General features: G+C 34.7%; 1 protein-coding gene and 1 long non-coding RNA gene across 2 annotated transcripts; both read left to right on the forward strand.

Annotated features, from left to right (window-relative positions):
• The first annotated feature begins 1,138 nt into the window (after positions 1–1,138).
• Positions 1,139–8,977, forward strand: LOC122650811 (ABC transporter C family member 3-like). The gene is made up of 10 exons (XM_043844188.1): positions 1,139–3,526; positions 3,849–3,935; positions 4,018–4,668; positions 4,770–4,934; positions 6,598–6,892; positions 7,005–7,213; positions 7,338–7,643; positions 8,085–8,148; positions 8,496–8,735; positions 8,851–8,977. Exons 1-10 carry the CDS (start codon positions 1,139–1,141, stop codon positions 8,949–8,951), a joined length of 4,506 nt encoding a protein of 1,501 aa, XP_043700123.1. The 3' UTR covers positions 8,952–8,977.
• A 2,848-nt stretch (positions 8,978–11,825) lies between these two features.
• On the forward strand, positions 11,826–12,431 carry LOC122649869. Its single transcript, XR_006331334.1, has 4 exons — positions 11,826–11,895; positions 11,969–12,066; positions 12,160–12,234; positions 12,338–12,431. It is a non-coding gene; the product is annotated as an uncharacterized LOC122649869 (long non-coding RNA).
• The last annotated feature ends 325 nt before the right edge of the window (positions 12,432–12,756 follow it).

The following is a 12,756-nucleotide window of genomic DNA, read 5'->3' on the forward strand; positions in this document are numbered from 1 at the left end:
CGAGGTTGGGGATAATAAATAGTGGCATTATAATGTTTGTTATGATGTATTGCAATGTACAATGTGAGATGTACACGCCCCATTGGATCAAAACTTTTAGCATATATGATGATCCATATTTGGAGATTTTTCCTCTACCATCTCAAATTCAACTCATCCAAGGGATGAACATCATCAATGGACCATATTTGATCATACTTGGAAACAAGGCCGCCATCAAAAGAGAAGTTGAGATGGTAGAGAAAAAATCTATAGGGTATAGAGTCCCAGACGATCTCATAGTTATATATTAATAATGTCTAACAATCATCAATTGAAAACCCCAAGTAAAGTAGGTCTATAGGTTTAGTAAATTGGTTTGTTAGGTTTTAATTATGTATAATAAATCAATAGTCAGGGAGTTACTCATAATTAAAAAAAAAAATCTGTTTAGACATTATTAATATATAACTGTGAGATTGTCTGGGAATCTATACGCTATCGATCTCCTCTTTTCTATTTATTTTCTCTTTGTCACTGTTCGGCAATTAAATTCTATTACAAAATGAAATTGTGTTTGTATGGTGATCATATGAAATGGATTCGAATGAATCACTTATCTTAGTATATAACTCAATCTTGTTATTAATTTAAAGATAATATCAAGTTGATTGTGGTTAGTTGCAATATTGTGTCACAAGGATTTTCCTCTCACATTTGATGATCTACAAGTTAATGTCAATAGTTTAGCATGGTTTCTTGCTAATAGTTTTTGGTTAATTTCATCTCATCTTACTAAGTTTCTATTTTCTCTATTGACGTTCTTAATTGAACATGGACTAAATCATATAGAACTGTAGTTTCTTCCATTCTTGATTTTTTTATGAAAATTTTACCAATTCTCTTGCTCTTTATAAATTTTCATACTATATTTCTTTTGTTGTTCATTAACAGGTTCAATGATATTGAGACTCTAATATTGATCTAAGTCTTTCTGGAACAAATAAGGTGGAAGTGGTTGGTATTTAAATGCTAGAGTTTCTACAACATTTTTTCAAATGGGGTTGCATCTATTTGAATTGTGATAAAGATGATTAATTTGTATTGGACCTACTTGAACTAAGTCACTAAATTACAAATAGAAAAAAAAAATTCAAAGATGGATGCCTTCGAAGGTTCAAAGGGATATATGACTATTTGGATACTCTTTTCGCAATCTTCTACAACCATTATCATCATGCACATGTTTTCAGCTTCTTCACACCTAATTATGTTATTGTTTTTATCCATTTCCTGGGCTTACAAGAGACGCAAGATGTATACCCTTGAAAATTCAAAATCAGTGTTGAAGAATACATACTTTTCATACTATTGGTCTGCCCTTATATCTTGCATGGGTCTATCTTTCTGTGATATTATCATATGCCTTTTAAACTATCTCTCTGGATACATACATGGTTGGTCTGATCTAAAGTATGTTGCCCAATTGGATTTTTCATTCAGAACACTCACATGGTTTGTGATCTCTGTTTACTTGCACATCGAGTTTTCTCATTCAAGTGACCGCAAGTTTTCCATTCTACTAAGGATTTGGTGGGCCTTCTACTTCATAATGTCTTGTTCATATCTTATTATATATTTTGGTATATATTGCAAGCAATTGTCCTTACCATTCCTACTATGGGTCTCCAATGTTGTATCCATTATTTTCGGTCTGTTCTTTTGTTACGCTGGGTTGTTCGCAAAGGGGAGACTAGACGAAGATCTTCATCTTTTGGATTCTCTTTTAAAAATGAGTTCAAGTCAAAAAAATGATGATGGCGAACAAGGACCAAGTGTCAATAGAGAGAGTGTAACTCCTTATGCAAATGCCAATCTTTTTAGTATTTTTACTTTCTCTTGGATAGGCCCTTTACTTGCACTCGGGTATGAAAAAACACTGGACCTTGAAGATGTTCCTCAACTTGCTAGTTATGATTGTGCCAATGTGACATTTACTTGCTTTAGAAATAAACTTGAATCTAATTATAATGGCAGTGGTGATGGTGGTCAAGTATGCAAACTCAAGCTAATGAAGGCATTGATTCTCTTAACATGGAAGGAAATTCTAATGACAGCTCTATTCTCAATTGTATGCATATTGGCTTCTTATGTTGGACCATACCTTATTGACTCATTTGTTAAGTATCTTAATAGCTCTCACCAACTAAAGTATAAGGGTTATGTTCTAGTGTTTATTTTCTTTCTTTCAAAGCTCATAAGATACCTCTCAGAGAGGCACTTGTTCTTTCAATTGCGAAAGATGGCAAATAGGGTTCGTGTTGCCTTATTCACAATAATCTACAAAAAGGGTCTCAGACTTTCAAGCCAATCAAAGCAAGGCCACACCAGTGGGGAGAATATTAATTTGTTGAGTGTTGATGTTGAGAGGATTGGAGTTTTCAGTTGGTACTTACATGATATATGGAGGGTGCCTGTTCAGATTGTTCTAGCATTGTTAATCTTATATAAGAGCCTTGGGCTCGCTTCACTAATAGCTTTTGCTGCCACAATGATTTTGATGTTAGCAAATATTCCACTGGGAATACTACAAGAGAAAGTCCAGGGGGGATTGATGGATTCAAAGGATCGAAGGATGAAGATGACATCTGAAGCTCTAAGGAATATGAGAATTCTCAAGCTCCAGGGTTGGGAGATGAAATTCTTAGATAAGATAATAGGACTCAGAAACTTTGAAACAAGATGGTTAAAAAAGTTACTTTATACATCAGCCATGGCTTCCTTTGTTTACTTATGTGCTCCTTTGTTTGTATCAATGGTAACTTTTGGGTTTTGTGTGCTTATGCGAATTCCGCTAGAGTCCGGGAAGATTTTATCTGCACTTTCAACATTTGAGATATTGCAAGGGCCCATTTATAGTTTGCCAGACACAATATCCATGGTAGTTCAAATTAAAGTTTCCCTCGATAGGATAGCCTCATTTCTTTGTCTCGATGATCTTCATCCAGATATTGTACAAAAGCTTCCAAGAGATAGTACAGAGGTAACAATTGAGATAGTCAAGGGGAATTTCTCTTGGGACCTTCACACCCCTAATTTCACATTAAAAGATCTTAATTTTCGAGTGTACCATGGTATGAGAGTGGCTGTTTGTGGTTCAGTTGGGTCAGGCAAGTCAAGCCTACTTTCATGCATATTGGGAGAATTGCCGAAGGTATCTGGACACATTAAGTTGAATGGAACAAAGGCCTATGTTGCACAATCACCTTGGATACAAAGTGGTAAGATAGTAGACAATATATTGTTTGGTAAAGGGATGAACAAGGAAAGATACGAGATGATACTTGAAGCATGTTCACTAAAGAAGGACCTAGAATTGTGTGCCTATGGGGACCAAACTATCATTGGAGAGAGGGGGATCAACTTGAGTGGTGGGCAGAAACAAAGAATACAGATTGCACGTGCTTTGTACCATGATGCTGATATTTATTTACTTGATGATCCTTTTAGCGCAGTGGATGCTCACACAGGAACTCATCTATTTAAGGTAACTATTCTTTGAGTTCTAGTTCCAAAACTTCATTTGATGAAGTTTGCTTGAAACTATACATCTCATTGCTTACATTGCACTTTTGTTCACCGGAAATTGTGATTGATCAAAATTTATCTAAGAATAAGGAAATAATGAATATATATATAAGGCATATATACACATGATATTGAGAGATGTGCAAGTTCTTACATAAAACTAATGGTTTTATGTTAATTCTCATTATGAAAAGTAATTTATATCATTATGTATATCGATGTGGCTCTTTTGAGTAACCAAAAATTCTTTTTAAGTGTCTAAATGTGAACATTTGTGATAGGAATGTTTGCTGAGAATTTTGCGCTCAAAAACAGTAATTTATATTACTCACCAAGTAGAGTTTCTTGCTTCTGCTGATCTTATCCTGGTGAGAATATGACATCTTGTTTTCCAAACTCAGTCTCTCAACTTGGTTTAAGAGTGGTTATTTACTTTCTCTTATTTGGCAGGTTATGAGAGATGGAAGGATTACTCAAGCAGGAAAATATGAAGAAATTCTTAGTTCAGGGATTGACTTTATGGAGTTAGTGGGTGCACATAAGAAAGCTTTGGAAGATCTTAATTCTATTAAACATGGAGCTTCTTTGGATAATTTAATTAATGGTAAGGAAGACAATAATATATTGTGTGATGAAAAACCTACTCAAGATGAGGAGGAAAGTGAAGCAAAAAACTACAAACGAGAAAATTTGGTTGTACCAGAAGGGCAGCTTGTCCAAGAAGAAAAGAGGGAAAAGGGTAGAGTTAGTTTTTTTGTATACTGGAAGTATCTTACCATTGCATATAAAGGGGCATTTGTACCGTTGATATTATTGGCACAAGTTATTTTTCAGCTTCTCCTAATAGTTAGTAGTTATTGGATGGTGTTGTCTACTCCAATTTCAGAGGATGTGAAACCTCATGTTAGAGAATCCACTCTCATCTTTGTTTATATTGCTTTGACCCTTGGAAGCTCTCTTTGTGTACTTATAAGGTCCATGCTCATTGTAACTGCTGGATACAAAACAGCCACGCTGCTCTTCAACAAAATGCATTTATGCATTTTCCGTGCTCCCATGTCATTCTTTGATTCTACTCCAAGTGGAAGGATTCTAAATCGGGTTAGTAAATATGCTTAATTATTCTTGGGATCCAAATGATCTTGTTTTATCATTGTAAAAGCTAATATATTTTCTATTTTTAAAAATATTTCTATGCACAGGCATCCATAGATCAAAGTGTTGTTGATACCGCTATTCCACATAAAATTGAAGAACTTCTTATCTCAGTTATAGAATTCTTGGGAACTATTGCAGTAATGTCACAGGTTGCATGGCAAATGTTAATAGTTTTTATTCCGATGACTATAACATGCATCTGGTATCAGGTAATTCGATAGCACTTCCTTTATTCTGGATTAAAATTTCAAGTCTATCTCAGTTATATTTTCCCCATGGTTTACACACAATAGACAAGTTGGTTCAAGCTTTGTTTTATTAGTAAATAATAAATTATCTTTATTGACACCAAAATTAATTTAGTGGTAGATAAATATATGCTTGAGAATGAAAGTTGTAATTTAAACCTTAATATTTTTCTTAAATTTATAAAGAATATATGCAAGAAACCCATTTTTATATAATTTAAAGCACAGCTATGGTCTTTCGCTTACCAAAATTGTTTAAGTAGAAAGGACCAAACAAAGTCAATGTGTTGTTTTTTTTTTTGGTAAAATAAGGCCAATGTTATTAAAGTGAACAATGCATCTATGTTTTTGGTATGCCTAAAATATTTTAAATATATATGGATAAAATACAATATGGCCTAGTATCTTTGTGGGTATCTCCAATCGATTGGAGCCATACTAAAAATGACATAATAGTTAATAGAAGTTAACAAATAATTTCTCATTTTTCACTAGCTAAATAATATACCACTGAAAATAAATTAGTAGATAATTTTAAAATGTTATATTTTCAAATAATTTAAATTCTATTGTAAAGCTTTGTCTTAGTGGTACAACAATTTCAAGCCATGGGGAGGGTTGTTTTAATCAAACCAATCATTGAATAGTTGTTCTATATTCAAATTAATCATGTTTCAAGTTTTGAATCAATCTCCATTATATAACCCCACCATGTTTTGACTTATACCACTGTACTTTCAACTGTTGAACTAAAGTAACCCAAAGTTGTGAAAGTTGAATTAGTAACCAATCAAAGTTCAAATTTGATAGATGGATAGGTGATAATTTGGAGAGCCCCAATGGAACTACCATGTGGCAAATTTTGAGTAGCCAAGAGAAGCCTATCTAGGTGAACTACCTAGGAACAACCATTGCCACAATATTAATTAGTTGACAATTTTAATGGGAAAATCTTTTTCTTCCTTCCTTTTCATTTTTCTTTTCCATTTCCCTTTTTATTTCACATCCATCTTTCTTTATTAAGTGAAGTGTGTGGGCTATGCTTTATGCTAACCATGCAACAACATTGCACATAGCTTAAGTGAAGTATCTAGACTGAACTACGCTGCATTTTGCACTAAATTACACATTCATGTGCTTTTGGTGATAAAGAATAAGGTCAAAGCCCATCATTATAAAATTAAATTTGGCTAAGAATTGGATATATACACATATGGCTTTTAATTGAATTCAAAATTTTATAATAGAATTAAAATTTTGGGGTAAAAACAAAACAGATACCACAGAATTTTGGATACTATTACTTTCATGTTTTAGCAAATTTGTTATCAAAAAATTTGGGGTAGAAATTCTAGATATAGTCAATATACAAGTAACATATATAGTTCAATCAACATCTAATAAAACTAGAAAATAGGAACCCTTAAAAAGAAAGTAGTTGAAGTAAATAAAATATAATGAAATATTTTCCTACAGTTTCATGTATGATGACAGTGTCACTGTCAACCATCTAAATGTAAGTCTTTCATACAAAAAATTCGACACCATTTTCTAACTTATTACACATTCATTACTCGTTATTTTATATTTTCCTAATTTTCTTTTTATCAATCTTGTCTTGTAGCAATATTACATATCTTCTGCACGAGAACTATCACGACTGAGTGGAGTATGTCAAGCTCCAGTTATACAACATTTTGCTGAATCTATTTCAGGTTCAACTACAATCAGGTGCTTCGATCAAGAAGAGAGGTTTATTGACACAAACTTCAAGTTGGTGGATGGGTATATTCGGCCCAAATTTCATTTCTCTGGGGCAATAGAGTGGTTATGCTTCCGCATGGATATATTGGCATCCATCACTTATGCCGTCTTTTTGGTTTTCTTGATCTCAGTGCCGAAGGGAGTAATCGCTCCTGGTAAAATGTTGAACTTGAGATCTTTTAAAATCATCCTTTAAGGCAACCATGAATGATTGCAAACATGAAAGCATGTTTTTGACTTTATTTTGTTTTCTTTTCTCTCTTGAAGGTGTTGTTGGTTTAGCAGTCACATACGGGCTTGGTTTCAGTATATATGGGGTCGTATGGGATCTTTGTGGTCTTGGGAACAAAATCATATCCATTGAGAGAATATTACAATATGCTTGCATCCCTAGTGAATCCCCTTTGTTGGTAGAAGAAAATAGGCCAGGTCAAGAATGGCCATCACAAGGAAAAATTGATATTGTAGATCTACAGGTGATCCCTAGTCTCGATTCATTGAGTCTTTCATCTCCTTACTTATTTTCTCATTTTTTTTAGTTCTTTTTGCTCTTATGAAATCTGCTAAGCTTCATGATTTGATTATTTAATATTAATGTAGGTCCGGTATGCCACACATTTGCCTCTTGTCTTGCGAGATTTCACATGTACTTTTCCTGAAGGAATGAAGATCGGCATTGTTGGGCGAACTGGAAGTGGCAAATCAACTCTCCTACAAGTTCTCTTTCGCATGCTTGAACCTACAAATGGCCAAATTTTGATAGATGGTATCAACATCTCCAAGATAGGCCTGCATGACTTGCGGACAAGATTGAGCATCATCCCGCAAGACCCGACAATGTTTGAGGGGACTCTAAGAAGTAATCTTGACCCACTTGAGGAGTACACTGATGAACAGATTTGGGAGGTGGGTTTTTTATTTTTATTTTTTGATGAATAATCTTTAACCAGTGACAAATATAGGATGGATATATATTTTGCTTGCTAATGATTCACAAAAAACAAACGTATAATTAACTAGTTGGGACATGTATATCTATGAACTCTTTTTTTATGGTCGTATTCTTTTTATTTTTTGTTCCATTTTTGAATCCTTTCTGCGGAGATATTGAAATCATTTCAATGGATGCATTTGATCATCTTTGAACCAAGTTTGTCCTAAGAGATTCTCTTAGTTGGGACTTAGGAAGTGCACTATTTTTATTGCCCTATTTTCCATTTCCACTTGACACTCCCTTGCTTGTTCATTTCATCTTTGTTTAGCTCATATTTAATGATCAACTTTATGTCATATAGAATAATCATGCAATGTGGCAAGTTGACATTGACATTTTTTTTTTTGTCTCAGGCTTTAGATAAATGTCAGCTTGGTGATGAAGTTAGAAAGAAGGAAGGGAAACTTAATTCTATTGGTTTGTTTTTTCTCCGATTTCACCCTATACCAAAGTTGCTTAACATCAATTTATCCATACATAAGTGCACAGTCATTTCAAAATTCTTATTTTATGATATATATAAATGCAAAAATTTTCATGCATTGTCGACATTAAATATTGTCAGATGCGCATAAATAGCTATCCAAAATGACCATAAAACCCCCAGCCCCCTATTGGACGGGTCGTTGCACCGAATCTAATGTGCATGAATCCCTTCCCCATGTCTAAATTCTAGTGGACAACCCAACATCTTAGTCTCCCAACTCCTTTTCCTACAAAAAGTACCTTAACTATTACCCATTTTCATGTGGTGGCTGTCACAGTGACTGAGAATGGAGAGAATTGGAGCATTGGTCAAAGACAATTAGTCTGTTTAGGACGAGTGTTACTCAAGAAGAGCAAAGTGATAGTACTCGATGAAGCTACTGCATCAGTTGATACTGCTACTGACTATCTAATCCAGCAAACGCTTAGGCAACACTTCTTAGGGTCTACTGTCATCACAATCGCACATAGGATAACGTCAATTCTTAATATCGATATGGTCCTCGTCCTTGATAATGGTTAGTAGCTATAATTATTACACCACAATCAAATGGGTTCAGTTGAGTTCGGTAAATATGTCTTATCATCCCTAGGCACTTTTCTAATCAATTGACATTTTCTTGTCTTAAGCAGGCCGTGTACTGGAATATGATTCTCCAAAAAAATTGCTAGAGATCAAGTCCTCATCATTTGCAAGGCTTGTTAAGGAGTATATCCAAAGATGTAATTTCTAGTTTTTGAAAGACTAAATAAATGACTTTTTAATGTTCATATATATAAGCAGGATGCATTAGACTAAGGTGCATTTTTGTTGTTAGAAGATAGTAAAATAGGTAATGAGGCTGCTTATAATCATTTTAGTTGGCATTGTCATTCAGTTGAAGTATTGGAGGTAGAAAACAAGATTAGAACTGAAGTTTTAGTAGTTCGCAGGTACCTTAAGACTACCACAAATATTTATCATGTAAGTATATCCAAGTTCCCCTACTCTCATGTCAAGTTTTAGCCAAAATGGTGTTGGCAAAATGGCAAAATAAAGCTTTGAAATGCCATATCACTCTTCCTTGTGGAAAAACATGGTGTTGATCTAGAGATACCCTCTAAAGTCTGTCAGTTAAAAAACCTTTACCTTGAAGCTTCTAATTAAAACAAAAATTTGTATGTTGCTACATTAGACATCTTAATTAATCTACTGCCAAAACTACGTTGAATAAAAATGGTGTTATCTTTCTATGCCTAACTCATTCTTACCAATTATTGCTATGGTTAAATTTCTCCTCTCAAAGTTTTCCTTCCATGGTCATACTTTAAGACCCAAAAGCCTCAAAATTGGTTCCTCAATTGATAATTGAATTGTTTCTATAACCAATCATATGGGAGGTTATTCTAACCACAAAAAATCTATGGCTGAGGTTCTTCACCAAAAATATCTTCTTAATTAAATATCGCTTTAAGACTTTTTGATTGATGTATTATTATTTTAGAAATATCTAAAAATTATAAATTGGGAATATCATAGGAATAACTGATAACCATTGAAAAGGGAAAGGTTTGGGGCCCTTCTATTGAACCCCCTTTACTTGAGTAGTACTTTTGTGTTTTTGTTTTCCTTTTGGCGGAAAATACTTGTTGAGTTTACAGCATTTTGGGTTATGTACATCATACCTTATTATACATGTGAGAGGCAACCACCTGTTCTATTTTTGCCTCTAAGATGTACATTCACCTGCACGTACGTCCAGATGATCCATTCTCTATTATTTTAAGGATTGCAACTGCAAAAGTGAATCTAATAATTTAACCATGGGAAAAAGAACTCTGTTCGAGAATGTGGCCTACACCAACACTTCCATGAGTCTATCTCTTTCCTTCCCATATGAAAAGACACTTCTGCCCCCTTATTTTAAGGAGGAGAGAGATAGATACATGGCAATGTTGGCATACACAGTATATCACACTCCCAGACAGAAAACTACTTCCCTTTAACCATTATCTATATTTTTATTATCAATCTTTTTGGACAATAAATGCCCTTTTATGGGTTCATAGGGTCTCCGATGGTTGGGATAAAATGTGAAAATTTTATTATGGGTGGAGTTGAACACAGAGTTGAGATGCCTTGGGAAAGGCCAAGGGTATGGCCATTATCGGACCTTACCCTATTGGTATAGTGAGGCCTATAATATGAGAAAAGGGGCATACAGCCATACTGAACAAGTGAGAAGAAATTTTCTATGGTTGGCTTACTTGAACCCACCAAATATCTACCATGTGGAGAGCTCCTATATTGAAATTGATTGTATGGATGAGAAGATCCCAATTTGGATTAATCATTTGTAGAAAACCAAATTTCAGGTTCCGTTTCTATTGTATGGCCTACCATAATATGGTTTCTAAACTTGCACTTTCAATGGTTGCCCAAATTTGTCAAACTTGACCGAAAAATTGAAGATCTAACTGAGCTGCCGAGCAATAATTTCATCAATCACTCAAATAAATTTTTTTTTTTTGAGGGAGGGGGTGGAATTGGGAGCTTTTTATATATATATATATATATATATATATATATATATTTTCAAGGGGAAATTTGGGAGGGGAAAGATAACGACATAGAAACTTAAACTCGAGACCTCCTGGTAAGCATAGGCATAAAGTGCATCACAACCCACCAACTGTGTTAGGCAACTGTTGCTCACCCAAATAAATATCTGCCATATGGCATATTAAATTTTGTGTTTGGGACTATTCGATTGGATAACGTGACCAAATAAGGCTTTAAATGTCTTTTAGAGAGTCAAACTTTTATAGACATAGTTAAAACAAATGGCCGGATACTTAAAAATTAAAGGGAAATTTGAAATACAAGGGACTGTAAGATTCATTATGGCTTTGAAATTTGACAACCAGCCAATCCAAACTGTACTCCATTATTCAACAATTGGATATGGCAAAAAATTGTTCTGTTGTATAGAACCCTTTTACCCAATAAAACAAAATGGTTCAGACCAATTTGCATTTTCGAATACCTTGTGTTTTATTATTACTTAAAAATTTGTTGATCTCGTCTGACTTTTCTGACAAATATACGAACCTCTCCTATGTTTTTTGTAATAACTTAAAGGAAAACAGTTTTCTGTACGGAAGTGTGGCTTACGCCAACACTCCCATAGGGGAGTAGAGAAATAGACTCATGGGAGTACTGGCATAGGCCACACTTCCGAACAGAGAACTTTTTCCCTTACTTATTTCCTGTACTTTACAAACTTCATTGCACTTAGTCCGTCCACTAGTATTTTAAGGTTAGGTAACGGCTAAATTTAAAAATCATTTTTTATTAATCATACTACCAGTACCCTTGATGGAGTTGATGTTACCTATTTGCCCCCTTAAGGAAGTTACCCTTTTGCCCTTAATGAAATGCTAACTCAAACCTAGTCCCATGGTCATCTTCTACCTACCCTGAAACCTCTCAACTCAGCCCTAACCTGCAAATCTGATCAATCCACCCACCGGCCATCGCGCAAAAAGAACGGAATGAAAGAAAACAAAGGTGTTCGACCAAAGTCTAAAGACGACCTGCAAATCCGATCTTTTCTTTGTTTGTAAATTCTTCAGTTGCAGTTTCAGTGGTGTTCGATCGAAGTCCAGAGACGACCCCAAGCAAGTTGCAAAACCTCGGTGAGTTATAATTAAGGGTCAAATTGAATCCTTGATTGTGAAATTTCTTTCACATGGCTTCTTTCCTTTTCAGTGGATTTGGTGATGTGGAGAGATGTATCATAATCAGCTTTTGTATTTGGAGTATTCTTCCTGCTCTCTTCCTTCTCTCACCAAAGATTTCAATTTTAGGTACAAACAAGCCATAGAAATAGTAATTCTCATTTAATCTCCAGTTTCAAACAATGCCCATTACTTATTTCTGTTGATTCTTTCTTTGTCCAGCTTGATTTCTGCAATTTCCTACATGGGTCTTGTGTATCTTGCTGCAATCTTTTTCTATAAATCAATTCTTTGCAGGTAAACCTCCCAAACTGATAAATTTTCTGATAAAAAGAAGTTTTACCATTTTTAAGTCTCTCTAATTCTCTTCTTTTCACTTGGAGAAACCAAAAAATATCAGGGTAGCTACAGATATGGATGATTCAAACAAGGAATATATAGTGGGGGGAACAAGAAGCAATGTGGGTACTAAAACTGTTCCTTAATTGAATGAGTTTTTGTTAAAACTCAGAAGCATCTTCTCTGGCGACCCTGCCACAACGATGAAGGTAATCTCTTTTTCTCTCTTTCAGAAAGTAAAATAAAAGAGAATAATTACTAAAGAAAGTAGAAACTGTGACAATGGCAGCTGGCAAGGTTTATATTGCGTGGTAGCAGAGGGGTGAGGGCGGGTGAGGTTGCAGGAAAAAGAAAGAAGAAAAATAAGAGAGTGGGGGTTGCAGCCTGTGTGGATGGGGTTGTAGAGGGATGGGGGTAGGACGGCAGGTGGGTTTGCAGGAGGAAGAAGAAGAAAGGGAAATGGTGCATTGATGTTGATCC

This window comes from Telopea speciosissima, chromosome 2 (genome assembly GCF_018873765.1).
Source record: "Telopea speciosissima isolate NSW1024214 ecotype Mountain lineage chromosome 2, Tspe_v1, whole genome shotgun sequence".
NCBI classification, from domain to species: Eukaryota; Viridiplantae; Streptophyta; class Magnoliopsida; order Proteales; family Proteaceae; genus Telopea; species Telopea speciosissima.

Bases quoted from the DNA above. Each gene is read 5' to 3' on its own strand.
- LOC122650811 (XM_043844188.1), top strand. From the start codon at position 1,139: ATGGATGCCTTCGAAGGTTCAAAGGGATATATGACTATTTGGATACTC. The intron at 3,527-3,848 runs GTAACTATTCTT...CATTTGTGATAG, and splicing joins CAGGAACTCATCTATTTAAG to GAATGTTTGCTGAGAATTTT. The intron at 7,644-8,084 runs GTGGGTTTTTTA...TTTTTGTCTCAG, and splicing joins CTGATGAACAGATTTGGGAG to GCTTTAGATAAATGTCAGCT.